This window comes from Oryctolagus cuniculus, chromosome 21 (genome assembly GCF_964237555.1).
Source record: "Oryctolagus cuniculus chromosome 21, mOryCun1.1, whole genome shotgun sequence".
Lineage (NCBI taxonomy): Eukaryota > Metazoa > Chordata > Mammalia > Lagomorpha > Leporidae > Oryctolagus > Oryctolagus cuniculus.
In genome coordinates, this window is record NC_091452.1 from 29,200,805 (window position 1) to 29,219,499 (window position 18,695).

The 18,695-nt window shown below is 54.0% G+C and overlaps 1 protein-coding gene across 1 annotated transcript in view; it reads right to left on the bottom strand.

Moving 5' to 3' along the window:
• The window catches only part of UBE2L3 (ubiquitin conjugating enzyme E2 L3), a 52,031-nt gene extending 36,731 nt beyond the window's left edge, over positions 1 to 15,300 (bottom strand). Inside the window, exon 1 of the mRNA XM_051826744.2 lies at positions 15,145 to 15,300. Coding sequence (XP_051682704.1) covers positions 15,145 to 15,171 — 27 coding nt within the window. The 5' untranslated portion in view covers positions 15,172 to 15,300. The remainder of the gene's footprint in view (positions 1 to 15,144) is intronic.
• Between the last annotated feature and the right edge of the window lie 3,395 nt (positions 15,301 to 18,695).

Genomic DNA, 18,695 nt, shown 5'->3' on the forward strand with positions numbered 1-18,695 from the left:
TCTTCCAGAGTCAGTGCCGCAGGAGGTGGGCAGATGCGCAGAGAACAACCCGTCACCCAGTAAACAAGCACATTCAGGGCCATCACGTTACACTGGCAAACTGGACAAGGTCCTTGGGTTCCCCAAGGAGCCGCAGAAGGGGAAGCTTCACGCCGCCTTCCCAGCTGCTGAGGATGGATCAAAGGAGCTGCGCTACGACGCCCTAGAAGCTTGCAGGACAGGGAAAGGACTGCCAGACAGGCAGCTTGGGCGCAGACACACCGAAGGAAGAAACCACAATCAGGGAGACAGCAAGGGAACGAGTTTGGAGTGTTCGACAGCACCAGGGGGCTGTCAGTGTCAGGTCAGGACTCTCAATCAGGCACACTCTGACCCCCAAGAGGGGCTGGGTAATGTCCCTAGGCAACGAAGGAGAAGGCAAGGGGAGAGACTGGCAGGCACCGGGTCCTTACTCGGAACCTACTGTATCAACTGCCAAAGCAGCCTGGGCGCCTGTGTCTGGGACATGCTGCCCTGGTGACCGTGACCTGCACCCCTACTTAAGAACCACCGTGCTCACAGCACACAAGCTTCCTCCTCTCACCCCCCCCTTCCCAATTTATTTCAAAAATAATGACAGAGGAAGAAACAGGGAACTTCCATCTTATGTTTCACTCTCCAAATCCAAATGCCTGCAATAGCCAGGGCTGGGTCAGGTTGAAGCCAGGAGCCAGAAACTCCATCCAGGTCTCCCATATTGGTGTCAGGGACCCAAATACTTGGGCTGCCATTGGCGGTCTCCCCAGGCACATCAGCTGGAAGCTGGATCAAAAGCAGAGGAGCCAGGACTTAAACTGGCACCCTGACATGGTGCCAAGACAGCCTGACACACTGCGCCGAAGGCCAGCCCCCACCCAGTCTTCTAGCAAGGAAGAAATCGGGGCCCTGTGTGTCACTGTTACAAGCTCTGAACCAACTGGGCTCGGACCATGGAAGGAAGGGAAAAAATGCCTCTAACTGCAACAAGGCTGTGGTCACAGAAATCCAGAAGTTGTCTTGAATATTCTTCTTCTTCTCCTTTTTTTTTTTTTTAAAGATTTATTTATTTATTTGAGAGTCAGAGTTATACAGAGAGAGAAGGAGAGGTGGCGGGGTGGGGGGTTATCTTCCATCAGATGGTTCACTCCCCAATTGGCCACAACGACCAGAGCTGCACTAATCTGAAGCCAGGAGCCAGGAGCTTCTTCCAGGTCTCCCAGGTGGGTGCAGGGAACCAAACACTTGGGCCATCTTCCACTGCTTTCCCAGGCCATAGCAGAGAGCTGGATCAGAAGAGGAGCAGTCGGGACTAGAACTGGCACCCATATGGGATGCTGGCGCTCCAGGCCAGGGCATTAACCTGCTGCACCACAGCACCAGCCCTTGAATCTTCTTTTTAAGTGAATGCTAGGGTGTGCATTTAGCCTAAGGAGTAAGACACTCACATCCCATGTTGGAATACATGGCTTCAATACCCAGTTCCAGCTCTTGACTCCAGCTTTATACTAATGCAGACCCTAGAAGGCAGTAGTGATGGCTCAAGTAATTGGGTTCCTGCCACCCACATGGGAGACTTGGACTGAATTCCCAACTCCTGCCTTCACTCCCCAGCACCTGCCATTGTGCGCTACTGGCAAATGAACCAGGATGGCAGGTTTCTCCCTCTGTGTGTCTCTCAAAATTTTTCTCTTTTTTTAAAAAGTTTTATTTATTTATTTGTAAGTTGGAGTTAACAGAGAGAAGGAGAGGCAGAGAGAGAGGTCTTCAATCCACTGGTTTACTCCCCAATTGGCCGCAAGGGCTGGAGCTAGACCAATCCAAAGACAAGAGCCAGGAGCTTCTTCCGGGTCTCCCCACACAGGTGCAGAGGCCCAAGGACTTGGGCCATCTTCCACTGCTTTCCCAGGCCATAGCAGAGAGCTGGATTGGAGGTGGAGCAGCTGGGACTTGAATCATCACCCATCTGGGATGATGGCACTGCAAGTGGTGGCTTTACCCACTATACCACAGCACCGGCTCCAAATTTTTTTCTCTTATTGCTTACCTTATTGCTTATTGTGTTACCTGTTCCGAAGGTTCTTAGAGGCAATAAGATCAGAATATTCCAATTGCATCCATTTTCAACATTAACTTTAGATAACAGACAGACACAGAAATGATGTTTTTGGTGTAGGTGGCTGCTTCCCTGACTGCCAGATCACCAGGGGACTAGAAGAGCAAAGCCCTGTGGGAAGCCACTGCTTGGGACACCCACATCTCATATCACCATTCCTGGGTTCAAGTTCAGGTACCACTCCCAATTCCAGCTTCCTGCTAATGCAGTCCCTAGGACGTGGTAGCAGGTGACAGCTCAAATAGCTGGGTACCTGGCACCCACGTGGTAGACCTGGTTTGAAATGCTGGCTCCCGGCTTTAGCCAGGTCCAGTCTCAGGTACTGCGGGCCTTTGGGGAGTGAATCAGTGGATGTGAACTCTGTCTCCTTATTTACTTCTTAAAAAAAACGGGGGGGGGGGGGGGCGGGGGCGGAGGCCGCTGAAGTCAGACGGGCTAAGGCTCCACCCTGGCCCCATCCTTCATTCCACCTGTCTTACTAAAAAATTGTACAGGAGCCAGCACCATGGCGTAGTGGGCTAAGCCTCCACCTGCAGTGCCAGCATCCTATATAGGTGCCAGTTTGTGTCCTGGCTACTCCTCTTCCAATCCAGCTCTCTGCTATGGCCTGTGAAAGCTGCACCCGAGTGAACCAGTGGATGAAAGATCTGTCTCTCCCTGATTCTGCCTTTCAAATAAATAAATAAAATCTTTGAAAAAAATTTGTACATAATCCTCCTCATAGGACTCTACACCTGGAAAGGCAACAGATGATAGTCCAAGCACTTGGGCCCCCGACACCCCCGTGTGAGACCTGGCTCCTGGCTCCAGCCTGGCCCAGATCTGAGTGATGTGGCCACCCACAAAGTGAACCAATGGGTGGAAGATCTCTGTCTCTCCCTCTCTCTCTCTGATGCTCTGTCTTTCAAATAAATACATAAATCTTTTAAAAAACTATCTGGCACACCTCAAAGGTATTCAATTCATGTGACTTTCATTCCTTTCCATAACTGTATCGCTTTTTTTTTTTTTTTTTGACAGGCAGAGTGGACAGAGAGAGAGAGAGAAAGGTCTTCCTTTTGCCGTTGGTTCACCCTCCAATGGCTGCCGCGGCCGGCGCACCGCGCTGATCCAATGGCAGGAGCCAGGAGCCAGGTGCTTTTCCTGGTCTCCCATGGGGTGCAGGGTCCAAGCACCTGGGCCATCCTCCACTGCACTCCCTGGCCATAGCAGAGAGCTGGCCTGGAAGAGGGGCAACCGGGACAGAATCCGGCGCCCCGACCGGGACTAGAACCCGGTGTGCCGGCGCCGCAAGGTGGAGGATTAGCCTAGTGAGCTGCAGCGCCGGCCTATCGCATTTCTTAAAATCTTAGATGATGTCAAGACACCAACAAACATCCTCTATTCCACGTAACAAGACATAAACATATGGTGTCGACAGCCTATACCAGAACTCAGGTGGTCTTAATTTAGAAAGGACTATGTTTCTGATTAGCACAAAGCTCTCACAACTGATCTGAAATACAAGGCTACCAGCACACCACCAGCGGACTCCTCTCCAGGGCACCCGTTTCGTATCATCACCTTCAGGATTCCAACCAAGACCAGAAACACAGAGATGCTAGGGAAGCAGGAGGAGTGGCCAATTACAACAACCCTCTCCACTGCTGACAGTTCCCGGCAGACAGTTCCCAGCACGTGGGACGTGAGCGGAGCCTCACCACACCCCCGAAACGGGCAAGGCAGGCCTACTGGCCCGAAGTGCAGTTGATAAGATCAACATTCAGGAAGGCCCAGGTCACAGAACTTGCACAGAGCAGCCCAGGACTAGAGCTGAAACTTCTCTTCTATGAATATTTGAGCCACGCAAAGCAGTGGGTTAGGCAGCTAACACGTCCACAGGAAACAGCCCACACTGGTGCTGCTTCCCTGCAGGATGGGGGATGGGGGTGGGTGGGTACCGAGCCTGCTCTGAAAGCGTACATCCCGACGTGAGCATGCCGGAAGCAGGAACACATGCAGTATTCTCCCCAACCCGTCACGGCTAGGCATCAAGCTTCTGGGCCCCTCCCATCCAGAACGTGGCAGATGGAGCCAGGGGTCTGCCTTCAGTCGAAGTAGAGTACCACTATCAAATATCACCTTCACAACCAATAGGGAGTTAACCACTTGAAACAAATAAATCAACTACTTTATTAAATATAACTCCTTTGGCTTTGGCTCACTAATAGAGAGTGGCTGTTTCTTTGAGTCAACATTTGGGCAATGAGTTAACCATAGAAACTAAGGGAACATATAGTGGTTTAGGGCCAAGTCTTGGTATGTTCTGTGTCGGTACTGATTAAATAAGGAAAAAGATTTAAGGTGCAATAAATAATGATTATATTTCTTTTTAAAAAATAAAAATTTGAAACAGCTACTCCCTGCTTTTGCATGACTGTCAAAGCAACTAATTTTTACAGAAATGCAAACTTTCCAAGCTTGCATGAGACAACTGCTGGCAATGACACTGAACCATGGTTTAACACGAGCCAGCTCAATGCAAGTCTAAGCCCAGGTATCAGAGCCCTGGACCACAATCCTCTCGTTTCAACCAAGCCTCCGCCAAGCAGGAGGAAGCTAGGCCCACACACAACCCCTTCCACAGGTCACAGTGTGCGGACTGACACTCCTGCCTAGTCACCACCACGGCTGACACACTCGGTCAGCGTCAGTACGCTGTGGGGTTGTTTTACCATCCTCTTTCTAGAAAGTAGGACACAAGGCTCAAACTGACAACACAAATGAGTCAAAGGCAGAAATCAACAAGAGACCCCAAGGTCGTGGGAAGAGGACACAAGAGAAGCCTCAGCAGAGGCTCAATGCAAGTCTAAACCCAGGTATCAGAGGCTGCACAGGCACTCTGCTCCCTACCCCTCCTGCCCCTCCCCACCGGCAAGCACGGCCAAGCTCTCATGCCAGCTCCTGGAACGTGTCTCTGCCTCCCTCTGAACATGGGTATGTGTCTGGCATTCCGGGGTTCCTCACACTCTAGAGTCCAGTGCCCCACCAGGCTAACAGCTCCTCGAGGGCTGGAGCGTCAAGCTCTTCAAACCCATCCACAGCAGAACCAGGGACACAAAATGTGACACAGGTGGAGGGAACAAAAGGGAACAGCCGGCGCCAAACACGCGGCGCCCCTTCTGGGAGCCCGGCTGAAGCGGGCATTCGCAAAGCGCTGCACAAAGGGCACGGAGGCACAACCGCTGGGTTCTGCTGCGGCCGCCCCCCTCAGAAGCACACACAACACTGCCACGCCACATGCACAGGCTTTGACAGCAGCGACTGCTGAGGCTGCAAATGAGCCTGCTAGGCTGGGGACTGTCAAAACACCATCTCCTCCTCTCCTCCACTATGCTAAGGCAGCAAGCCAAAGTCTGACAAGACAGTGGAGGGCAGAGAGCTACGATCAACACGGACATGCAGCTGCCAAAACAGGGTGAAACCCAAGCAGCCCCCTTACCTGCAGTGAATCCTCCCACTCCCCACCCTGTCACACCGGAAGAACCAAGAGCAGCCGTGTAACAGCAGGAGCATGACCCCGGGAGCACTGACGCCTGGCAGTGGGTGCCGCTGGCCTCAGCCGCCTCACCTATAAATGGACACCAACCCTGCATCCTCTCTCCAGGCCCCCTGCCAGTTCTAGAAATCTAAAAGGACTGGAGCAAGGGCCAGGAGAAGAAACCAACAGCCACCAGAAGCAACTTTCTGCTCCAAGGCTGAAAAAGATGACAGAAAGCAACAATATTACTTCTGGGGCTGCAACTACTTAATCAAGCATGGTCTCCACCCTTCACCCACCACCCTAGCTCAGCACTTTCTGGTGTCTTCCACAGCACCTGTGCTCTTCTTTGGACACCATGACATCACAGGAAGAGAAAACATACAGGGTAAGATCCTGAAACACTTCCAAGACATTCTGAACTCAAGAGTTTTGCAATTTTGCTGGACAAAGTAACATTTTTTCCTAAAGATTTACTTTTTTGAAACTCAAAGTTATGGGCGGGCAGACAGGGAGGATTATGGGAGGGGGGAGAGGGAGAGGGGGAGGGAGGGGAGGGGAAGAGGGGGAGGGGGAAGAGAGAGAGAGAGAGAGAGGGGTCATCCGTTCGATAGTTCACTCCCCACATGGCCATAATGGCAGGGGCTGGGTCAGGCCGAAGCCAGGACTCAGGAGCTTCTTCTTGGTCTCCCATGTGGGTAGCAGGAGCCCAAGTGCTGGTACCATCCTCTGCTGCTTTCCCAGGCCATTAGCAGGGATCTGAATTGGACGTGGAGCAGCCAGGACACAACCAGCACCCAATAGGATGTCGGCATTGCAGGCAGAGGCCCCAAAGGTAAATATTTTTAAACAAAGAAACACTCACACAGCAGCCCCAGAAACTCTTCCCTGCTAGGTACAAAGCAGGGCAGGTGAGCAAAGCCCTGGCACAGCACTGAGGTCACGCCCACCCTGACACCATCCTCTCGGCATCACCTCCCTTCACTCCTCCCAACCCTCCTCTGCTGCTGGCGGCTCCCCTCACTGCGTCAGGACACAGCTTGTCCACTCCCGGCAGCATCTTCAAGCAGCTCCCAGCTAAGTCCTCAGAGGCCCAGGATTCAAACTCCAGGCCCTGAGCTCTTAATACCTCTGCCCTGCCCCAGATGGAAGCCCCTTTCCTCCCACTTTGCTACTGTGGGGGGAGAGAAAGGTTCATCTAAGTCTCCCAAGAACAGACAGGCTGGGCTGGCTACCAGAGACACACAGGCCCAGCACCCAAGGGGCCTGCCCCCTCTCTCCTGCACAACGCAGCTGAACCCTAACAGCTGCGGGGCAGCTCTCTGCCACCTATCTTTACAAGTATCAGCTCTGTCGTCTGTGGAGAGGGGGCTCCTCCAGGGGTTGGCCTCCAGGAGGGACTGCTAGTTCTGGGGGAGCCAGGTGTGCTTGACAGGCCAGCCCAGGCTAAATCCAGGCCAGCTCCCCAGTGCTTCTGGAAAGCGCCTCGGGAGCTGGCCTAACTAAACCCAAGGAAGGGACAGCACAAGGTCAGAAGCCAGCATTCTACCGTTCCCGGGGCTCCTCAGAGGACTGCCCACAGCCATCCAGGGGATGAGAGAGACTCTACCCGACTGGCCACCAGTCCATTCAATGACTGGAACCCCACTCATTGTTAAAAAGTCAGGCCAAGGGGCCAGCGCCTTTAACTCAGTTAAACCTCCACCTGCGGCGCCGGGTTCTAGTTCTGGTTGCACCTCTTCCAGTCCAGCTCTCTGCTGTGGCCCGGGAGGGCAGTGGAGGATAGCTCAGGTGCTTGGGCCCCTGCACCCGCATGGGAGACCAGGAGGAAGCACCTGGCTCCTGCCTTCAGATCGGCGAAGCGCCAGCCATAGTGGCCATTTGGGGAGTGAACCAAAAGAAGGAAGACCTTTCTCTGTCTCTCACTGTCTATAACTCTGTCAAAAAAAAAAAAAAAAAAAAAAAGCCAGGCCAAGAAGCTGTTGCTGTGGCACAGCGGGTTAAAACCCTGGCCTGCAGTGCCAGCAATCCCATATGCGCACTGATCCAGCCCCAGCTGCTTCACTTCCAATCCAGCTCCCAACTAATGTACCTGGGAAAGCAGAGGAGGATGGCCCAAGTCCTTTGGCCCTTGCTCCTGGCTTCAGTGGCCATCTGGGGAGTGAACCAGCAGATGGAAGACCTCTCTCTCTCTCTGTCTCTACCTCTCTCTATAACTCTTTCAAAAAAAAAAAAAAAAAAAAAAGTAAATCTTAAAAAAGAAAAAAAGAAAGCAAAGCCAGGCCAAGGCCCACCCCTCCCCATGTCAGAGGGCTCTTCCTTCCCTCTCTTCCTCAGTCAGCGTGTGTCCAGCACTCGGTGGACAGGGCAGGATTTCTTGGCACCAGCAGTATGCCATTTTCTCCCTGGAGTCCCACAGGACAAGAAGTCACCCTCTACAGAGAGACAGGAAAGTCAACCGAGAGACCCAGAAAGCGCAAAGCACGCTGTGTTCAGGAGACTTCACAGGCAAGTGGGGGGAAAGAGGCTACGGAGCTCAGAGCTCGAAAGACACATGAGGTGGGAACCGTGGCACAACAGATTAAGCCACCACTGCGCCATAAATGCCATATCCCTTCTCGGAGTGCAGGTTTGAGGCCTGCACCTCTGCTTCCAATCCAGCTGCAAAGTGCCTGGCAGGGCAGCAGCTGATGGCCAAGTACCTGAGTTCCTGCTCCCCCCGGGGAAGACCTAAGATGGAGTTCCAGGCTCCTGGCTGGCCTAGCCATGGCTGTTTTGGGCTTTTGGAGAGTGAACCAGTGGACAGAAGACATCTGTCTCTGGATTGCATGCTAAGGAACAGAACATTTGTTTATTTGTTTGTAAAATTTATTTGAGGGGCTGGGGCATAGTGGGTAAAGCCGTCACCTGCAGTGCCGGCATCCCATATGGGCACTGGTTTGAGTCCCAGCTGCTCCACTTCCGATTCAGCTCTCTGTTATGGCCTAAGAAAGCAGTAGAAGATGGCCCAAGTCCTTGGGCCCCTGCACCTGCGTGGGAGACCTGGAGGAAGCTCCTGACTCGGAATCAGCACAGCTCTGGTCGTTGCGGCCTATTGGGGAGTGAACCAGCAGAATGAAAGACCTCTCTCTCTCTCTGGCTCTCCTTCTCTCTCTGTATAACTCTTTCAAACAAATAAATAAATAAATGTTAAAAAAAAAAAAATTGGGGGCTGGCACTGTGGCGCAGTGGGTTAAAGCCTCAGCCTGCAGTGCCAGCACCCCATATGGGCGCTGGTTTAAGTCCCAGCTTTTTCTCTTCAATCCTTCAATCCAGCTCTCTGCTATTGTCTGGGAAAGCAGTAAAAGACAGCCCAAGTCCTTGGGCCCCTGCACCTGCGTGGGAGACCCACAACAAACTCCTGGCTCCAGATCAGCTCAGCATTGGCCATTGCGGTCATTTGGGGAATGAACCAGCGGAATGGAAGACCTCTCTCTCTCTCTCTGCCTCTCCTCTTTCTGTGTAACTCTTTCAAATAAATAAAATAATTCTTAAAAAAAAAAAAAAAGATTTATTGGAGGTACAGTTAAGAGAGGAGAGAGAGAGAGAGAGACAGAGAGAGAGAGAGGGGGAGAAAGATCTTCCATCTGCTGGTTCACTCCCCAAATGGCCGCAAAGGCCGGAGCTGAGCCAATCCAAAGCTAGGAGCTTCTTCCAGTCTCCCACATGGGTGTATGGGCCCAGGTGCTTAGGCCATCTTCCACTGCTTTCCGAGGCACATTAGCTGAGAGCTGGATCAAGAGGAGCAGCCAGGACATGAACCAGAGCCCATATGGGATGCTGACACTGTAGGCAGAGGTCAGCCTACTACGGCACAACGCCAGCCCCCAGACATGGACACTTTAATCTGGAGTCTAAGCCTCTGCCCCACCCTGCTCCATTGGGTCCCCATCTCTGAGCGCAGGGCCTACCTGCAGGCATTTCTCTGATTTCTCTCGGGCTCCACACACTACTCTGATGCACCAGCAGTTAGGGATTTTGGAATGTGCACAGGACAGGATGACTGCCGAGGAAGCCGATGCAGGGGTCTTCTCACAGACGGGAGAGAAGCAGAGCACGGTTCAGAAGAACCTGATAGGTGGCGAGAGCCGGACTCCCTGGGTCTTCCCTTAGACAACTGGGTAGAGAAACTAGACCACTAACTCAGACAAGACAGGAGCAGTGAAGGCCCCCGGAGTCAGGAGGTGAGCTTGCACTTGGAAGGCTACAGGTCGTTGCGCCATTCCAATGCTCTCGGGGCAGCTGGATACCAGAGTTTGGGTGCAGGGGCGATGTCGCTGTGTTCTCAATACTTTAATTCCTAATTTACTGCTGCAGCAAAAGACCCAGAAATGCCTCTTGAACATTTAGGAATACTTTAAAATAGAAGAATACTTTCAAGTGATGTACTATAATAATAGCTAAATCAGTAGCCTCTTTTTATGTATTTTTTAAAAGATTATTTATTTGAAAGTCAGAGATACAGAGAGAGAAGGAGAGGCAGAGAGAGAGAAAGGTCTTCCATCCTCTGGTTCACTCCCCAGTTGGCTGCCACTGCCGGATCTGAGCAAATACAAAGCCAGGAGCTTCTTCCAGGTCTCCCACGCAGGTACAGAGGCTCAAGGACGTGGGCCATCTTCTACTGCTTTTCCAGGCCATAGCAGAGAGCTGGATCGGAAGTGGAGCAGCCGCATCTCAAACCAGCTCCCATACGGGATGCCAGCACTGCAGGCAGTGGCTTTACTCACTTCGCCACAGCTCCGGCCCCAAGCCTCTCCCCCCCACACCAAGATTTATTTTATTCAAAAGGCCGAGTTACAGAGAGAGAAAGAGATACACAGAGAGAGATGTCCTCCATCAGTTGATCCACTCCCCAAATGGCTGCAACAGCCAGGGCTGATCAGATTGAAGCCAGGAGCCTGAAATGCCATGGAGGCCTCCCACACAGGTGGCAGGGCTCCTTGGGGCATTTTCTGCTTTCCCAGGTGCATTAGCTGAGAGCTGGATTGGAAGTGGAGCAGCAGAAACACACCCTTTCACCCACGTGGGATGCTGGCACTTTAAGTTGAAACTTGACCCATTACACTACCATGCTGGGCCACCTCTAAATTCTCTTTCACTAAAGAAATGTTTACAAGCAGTATCATTAAGGAAGTCTAAATTAATCCCAACTTATAGGAATGCATGAACTTAGTAGGAAAGATGCAATGCTTACCCCAGTTCCCCAAGCCCCAAAATCTATTCCCAAAATGGATTCTGGCCACATACATTGGCATATCATCACATGTAAAACTCCTCTCACCTCCTGACACAACTACAGGACACACTCATTGCTCTATTATGTTAATTACCCAACCTCAGAGAATATAAGCCTGTACTCAAGAGCAAACTAGCTCAGTGCTTAGTGCAATGAATTCCAAGGAATGGACTGTTATTTGGCCATTCCTCCTGCTACTCACGTGGGATTCAAGACTCAGGACACCAATATGTATTTCTGAGCGAACATTATTTAAATAGCATTAAAAGGATGCTACAAATCTCAATTCCTTATCTATACAGCATGCCATAATAACTCATAAAACGTTACCTCCCTCCCTCTAAATCCACACATTTCCCATCTGAGAAGAGCCATTCTGAGACGCTACTCAGCCAGAGGGCCCTTGGCGGCAACGTGTACTGCCGGGTTGCAGAGATTATAAGACAAGGACGTGCCTCCCTAAGCACCACACACAGGTTTCCTTTCTGGCTTTTGTATCTATTCCCCCCCCCCTTTGCCCCCAACAGAGGCAGTGGCTACAATCCACTTGTTGCTACCACTGCTGAATTAGCTGCTTCCAAATTAAACCATATTTCCTGTTTTATTAACATTGTAATTCCTAAAAAGGGCTCTGAAAGAGGTTAACCCATTTGGCAAATGTTTTTTTAAATTAAAACTTTATCATACTCACTCTGCCTAAAATTACTTCCCAGCCTTACACATGCAAATCATGCTACTTTTAATAATGTATCCACAGTTTCTACAGACACTCCCTATGGAGTGTCCTGGAAAAGATTTCTTGGGGAAACTCAAGTTCTTTAAGATGTCATTAACCTGATAATTCAACATCTGTTTGATTACTATGTCTAAAGGCATTGTTCTAGGAAATAAGCTCCAATTTTTCACCATCAAAATCCCTTTTATTATTTCCACTCCATGAACTGAAAGACTGTTGGTTAACCCTGCTGATTAACCTGCATCAATAATTTTTATTTCTGGGTTGGTGTTGTGGTATAGCGGGTAAAGCCACCTGTGACTCCGGCATCCCATACAGGCACTAGTCTGAGTCCTCCAGTTTCGACCTAACTCCCTGTTAATGCCCTTGGAAAAGCAGCAGAGGAAGTTCAAGTGCTTGGGCCCCTGCTACCCACATGGGAGACCTGGAAGAAGCTCCTGGCTTCTGGCCTGCAGCCATCTGGGGAGTGAACCAGCATACCATAGACTTTCAAAGAAAACAATTTTTTAAAAATTTTTAAAAAATAATTTATATTCCTATGTTGTTTTTTTAAATATATATATATATATATATATTTATTTATTTATTTATTTATTTGAAAAGCAAAGCAACAGAAGCAGGGGAAGAGACAGGGAGAGAGGTCTTCCATCTGCTGGTTCACTCCCCAAATGGCCACAAAAGCCAAGTCTGGGCCAGGCTAAAGCCAGGAACCAGGAACTTCCTCTGTATCTCCCACATGGTGCAGGGGTCCAAATTCTTGGGTCATCATTAGCTGCCTTCCCAGGCACATTAGCAGGGAGCTGAACGAGAAGCAGAGCAGCTGGAACTTGAACCAAGTGCTCTGATACAGCACGCCAGCATCAAGTCAATCTGCTATGGCACATGCTCATCCCCCTTTCACACTGCTCTCCAAGACAAAACCCCAATGAACTGAAGGAATTCCCACCCACACCTTACGAAACTAGACACACTCCTGCATGCAGAAAAGGAGGCAAGGTGACAAGGGGCATGGAGCCAGAGCCAGGGAGGTTTTGTGTCTTATCTCTCCCCACTACTGTCTACTATTTCACTTCTCAACCTATCTGAACCTCACAATTTCCTCATTTGTGAAAACAAAGGTGACAATACATTCACTCTGAGCACTTAGTGAACTTTACCTCCTTTTTTCTGAGCTCTTTTTTTTTTTTTTTTTTTGAAACAAATAATTTAAATACCATAGTTAGTCCCCTCTCAGACCCCTGAGAGCCGGGGGATTCCAAACTGGGTCAAATGGGCTGAATTAGGGGGATACCAGGAAGAACTAGGTCAAGACTCCTGCCCTTCAGGAACTCAGAACTCAGGCAGGAAAGACAAGTCTGTAACACAAATCAGATCACCAGGAGGGTTCAAAGAGAAACATAAAGAAAGTCCTGTGGTCACTGAAGGAGGAAACAACTCATTTTGAAGGTGGATGGTGGTGGGGGTGGGGGCTCCCAGAGCGGCTGCATTAGAGTCCAGCCTAAGGACTGGCCTGAAAGTGACCAGGCAGCCACTCTCAGGAACAGCAGCAGCGCACAGCAAATGAACACCAGCCGGAGGCTTTTGGTTTGGGGTCAGGCAGAACTGAGCCAGATCACAGCTTTCTCTCCCCAACTAGGAAAACTGGGACAGGCCAACAAATCTGCCTTGACTTTTCTCATTAAGGAACATGGGGAGCACAAGGTCGACGTCACTGAACGTGAGCACCAACTACAGAAGGCCACACCGTACATGCCAGGGGAGATGGAGGGTGCCGTGTCCAGGTGCCCAGGGGAGGACACCATAGGCCAGGGTGGGTGAGGCCGAACACACTGCTTTTTAGGCAGTCTTAAGAAAAGGACTGGCCTGCCTAGTAAGAGGTTAGGATTAACTGCTGAGGTCACTAAACCCACAGAGGTCTTTTTAACAAGAGCGAAAGGGTCAAATATTTGCTGGGGGGGGGCACTCTGGTGCCCATAAAGAGAAGGGTCGATGCAGAGCGCTGGGGAGGGCACCTGGGAGACACAGGTATGGTTGCCAGTCATCTCAATGAGATGAGCAAGCAACGTACGCACGCGAGACATTTATTCCCGAAGTTCAAGCCCAGGGTTTCCCCGATGACAGCATCTGGGAGTAGGATGGCGGATGGCGGGGGTCTGCGCTCTCCTGAGCTCCCTTTGCGCTAACACTCTGTTTTATAAAGAGTTACCCGTCCTCTCTGGCCCTCGGTGAACAAAAGACGGAGGGGCACTCTCACTCAGCCAGAGGGCTGAAAGGCTGGGACCCCCCAAGCCCAACCACGGGTCTGCCAAGGACCACACTGTTTTCCCTTTCAGGTCTTCTTTTTTATTATTGATTTTTTTTAATCATTTCCGGCCCTGTGCACCCCCTACAGCCGAATCACAAACGTGGGCAGGGGTCGGCGAGATCCCACCGTCCCCTCCCCCTCCCCCGGCCAAAGAACTCAGCCCATTTCACAGCTGTGAAGCCTCACCGAAGGAGAGCCCCTTAGCGAGCAGGCAACCCGGCCGCATTCAAGATCCAAAGTACGTGTACCAAGTTGTTGTTGTTATTTTTTTTTCTAAATAAACTTTGGCCCGGCTTGATTCCAACGGCTCAAGCCAACCACCTCCCTCCCCGCCCCCACCCCAACCCCCCAAAAAAATGCCATTTTGCTTCCTAGGGGCGGGGGGGGGGGAGGAGACCGTGATGACTAAGAGGTGGACAGGGAAGCAACCGGGGAGGGGACAGAACCACACGGCGAGCAGGGCGCCCACCGCACGCCTTCCCGGAGTTGGAACTTGCCCGCTGTGTGGTCCCGCAGTCACAAGGAGACAGCGTGCTGGGACCCTGCGCAATCTTCACCGGCCCACCGACAACCTGACCTTAACTTTGGCAGCGCGGCGGCCTCCTTCCGTCCCCAGTCCGAGCTCACACGCACCCCCCCACACCCTTTCCCGGGCCTCCCAAGCTGCGGGCCGCCCAAGCGGGTCTCCCAGCCCAGAGCGTGGCGGCCCAGGGCGCGGCGGCTCGGGCCCTCGGCCGGGGCTCCGGCGCCGGGGCCTCCCCCCGCGGCCGCCCGGTTTGGGGCCTTCCTGACCCGGCACCCGCCATGAACGGCGCCCCCGGCCCGGTCCGCGGCCTCCGCGAGGGAGCTGGGGGAGGCGGGGAAGACGCCGCGCTGGATCCGGGGAACCAGGCCGGCGTGGACGCCCCCAGCCCCCGAGGGCCAAACCCAGGAGCCGGCGGCGGCGGCGGTGGCGGCTCCCCGCGCGGCCTGGCGCTCCCGCCCAGGCTGCGGCCTAGGCGTCCCCGTTACCTCCCACAACCCGCGAGCGCCGGGGGGGGGGGGGGCCGCCGGCAGGGGCCACGCAGAGCAGGAGGCCGGGGGGAGACGCCCCCCTCGAGGAACCCAGGCCCGCCGTGGGGGCCGGGGGCCCGGGGCGTCGCTCCCCGCCCGGCCGGCGCCGGAGAATGGCTTTTACCTTCATCAGCCTCCTGCTGGCCGCCATCTTGGACCTGGTGCTGCTGCTTTCCCAGAATGCATCGAGGCCGGCCGGGCGGCTGGAGCCCCCGCACTTCCTGGAGCGGGGGCGGGGCGGGGCGGGGCGCGCGCGCCGCCCGGAGAAGCGCCTACTGTGTGCGGGTCGCCGAGCGGGGCGGGCGTCGGGCAGCACCGGTGCGTCCGGCTGGCCGAGGCCCGGCCGTCGCGGAGGCCAGGACGCGCTGTCAGTCACAAGCCGTGCCTGGCGCATAGTAGGTGCGTGGTAACAAGTCGGTTGCATGTGGTGGGGACCTGCGTTGCTGCGGGCTGTGACGGAGGAGTCCGAAGAAATGGGATAAATAATAGTAATAGCCTATGAGCTGGAACAGAGGAGCTGGTAGGCTCCAGGCAGAAAGATAAGTGGAAATGCTGATTCCCTGATGTTTTCAGTTGGTGCCTGTGTAGAGGAATTGCACTGTGCCTCGTAAAAACAAACATTAAGTTAAAAAGTTAAATAGACATCTTTGAATTTCATTTTTTCATGAACTTATTTTTTTGGGAGACAGAGCTCCCTATCTGTTGGTTGACGCCCCAAATGTCGGCAATGGCATAGGCTGGGTAGGGCAGGAGCTGGGAAACCAACCTAGGTCTCCCACTTGGGTGGCAGGAACTTGGTGACTTGAGCCGTCGAAGCTGCCTGGCAAGGCCTGTATTAGCATTAGCAGGAAGTAGGCGTAGAGGGCCAGGAGTAGGAATCGAAGCCAGGTACACCCATGTGGGATGTCCCTATCTTAGTCACTAGGCTAAATGCCCACTCCACCCCCCCAACCAAAAATAATAAGCACTAATAACGCCCTGGACGCTGAACACCAGGCTCCCTTCTAGTGTTTTCTTTAATCCTTGAAACCACCCTGTGAGATGGTTTTCATTGAACGTCACAGGAAACGGACACAGAGAGGGCCAGTGACTTCTGCAAACACACAGCCAGCTCGAAAGAGAGCCTGGCCCCGTTCCAAGCCGGGCTGCTGGCCCCACAGTCAGTATTCCAGCCAGAGGGGTAGGCAGGAATGGCTGAGGAGGGGGTTGGAGGAGAGGCGATTGAACCAGGAGGGGTGTGGCTGAGACCCAGGGTTGCTTTGTTGTAAGATAATTCATAATTCGGATGCTCAAACGTGGGTTTTAGGGATGATGCGGGTTTGGGATTGGGTGAGTGGGTGGCAGTGGTGTGGGATTGGGCAGGCGGGTGGGTGGCAGTGGTGTGGGGTTGGGTGGTGGTGGTGTGGGATTGGGTGGGTGGATGGCAGTGGTGTGGGGTTGGGTGGGCGGGTGGGTGGCGGTGGTGTGGGGTTGGGTGGTGGTGGTGTGGGATTGGGTGGGTGGATGGCGGTGGTGTGGGGTTGGGTGGGTGGTGGTGGTGTGGGGTTTGGTGGGCGGGTGGGTGGCGGTGGTGTGGGCGGGTGGGTGGTGGTGGTGTGGGGTTGGGTGGGTGGATGGCAGTGGTGTGGGGTTGGGTGGGTGGGTGGCGGTGGTGTGGGGTTGGGTGGGCGGGTGGGTGGCGGTGGTGTGGGGTTGGGTGGTGGTGGTGTGGGATTGGGTGGGTGGATGGCAGTGGTGTGGGGTTGGGTGGGCGGGTGGGTGGCGGTGGTGTGGGGTTGGGTGGGTGGTGGTGGTGTGGGGTTTGGTGGGCGGGTGGGTGGCGGTGGTGTGGGCGGGTGGGTGGTGGTGGTGTGGGGTTGGGTGGGTGGATGGCAGTGGTGTGGGGTTGGATGGATGGGTGGGTGGCAGTGGTGTGGGTTTGGGTGGATGGCAGTGGTGTGGGGTTGGGTGGGTGGGTGGCGGTGGTGTGGGGTTGGTTCGGTGGGTGGGGTGGTGTGGGGTTGGGTGGGTGGGTGGCGGTGGTGTGGGGTTGGGTTGGTGGCGGTGGTGTGGGGTTGGGTGGGTGGATGGCAGGGTGGATGGCAGTGGTGTGGGGTTGGGCGGGTGGGTGGCGGTGGTGTGGGGTTGGGCGGGTGGATGGCAGTGGTGTGGGGTTGGGTGGGTGGGTGGGTGGCGGTGGTGTGTGATCGGGTGGGTGGATGGCGGTGGTGTGGGGTCAGGTGGGCGGGTGGCAGTGGTGTGGGGTCGGGTGGGCGGGTGGCGGTGGTGTGGGGTTGGGTGGGTGGCGGTGGTGTGGGGTTGGGTGGGCGGGTGGCGGTGGCGTGGGATCAGGTGGGTGGATGGCAGTGGCGTGGGGTCGGGTGGGTGGTGGCGGTGGCGTGGGATCGGGTGGGTGGGTGGCGGTGGCGTGGGGTCGGGTGGGTGGGTGGCGGTGGTGTGGGGTCGGGTGGGTGGTGGCGGTGGTGTGGGGTCGGGCGGGTGGGTGGCGGTGGTGTGGGGTCGGGTGGGTGGATGGCGGTGGTGTGGGGTCGGGTGGGTGGGTGGCGGTGGTGTGGGGTTGGGTGGATGGCAGTGGTGTGGGGTTGGGTGGGTGGGTGGCGCTGGTGTGGGTTGGGTGGGTGGGGTGGTGTGGGATTCAGGCAGAGAAGGGCAGGGCTTCAGAACACACTCTGGCCTGTAGGAGCCATTCCCCATGTTCCTGAGAACACTGGGCTTCCTTTTTGAAAGCAGAGAAGGAGAGAGCGTGCTGGCAACAGTCAGGCCCGGAGCAGGATCTGGGCTGCGGCACCACACACGTGTGTGCACCCGGGCCTGCTGTGGAAGGGGCCGGATGACAAGGCACGCGCAGTCAAGATCCGCCTTCCTCTTGCACTGTCCGTCCCCTCCCTATCCCAGGTTTCGCTTTCTGAGGTTTCAGTTTCCCCGCAGACAACCGCGGTCTGCAAATGTTGCATGGAAGTTTCCAGAACCTTTAGTAAGTATGACATAACTTTTATGACCATGTGTGGTCACCATTGTTCCGTTGTGTTTTTGGTAAGATTTATTTCACTTTATTTGAAAGAATGACAGAGAGAGATCTTCCATCCGCTGGTTCACTCCCCCAAATGACTACAGCAGCCATGGCTGGGCCAGAAAGAACCCAGAAGCCTGGAGTTTCATCCGGGTCTCCCACATGGATGTAGGGGCCCAAGCGCTTGGGTTGACTTCCACTGCCTTCCCAGGTGCACTAGCAGGGAGCCGGATGGGAAGCAGAGCAGCCCGGACCCAAACCAGCACCCACATCGGATGCCGGTGTCACAGGCAGCTGCTTTCCCTGCCATGCCATGACGCCAGCCCCTCATTGTTCCATTTTACTGGTAGTTGCGGTTGTTCCTCTTCTTACGGTGCCTAACGTACAGATCAAACTTTATTGTAGATATGTACGTATGGGAGAAAGACAGTATGGTTCAGTCCTATGCTTGGTTCCAGGCACTCCCTAGGGCTCTTGGAAGCGGGAGACTGTACCCGCCCACCCCCACCCAGTGCCAGCCCACTGCGTGTTCAGTAGCTATCTGGCAAATTGAACATGGCCGTGGAAGGCTGGTGATAGACTCCAAGGTTCTACTGTGAGCACAGGGTCTGCCCTTAGCAGGCCCAGATCCAGAAAAGATTTAGAGGGAGCAGCTTTCTTCTGTG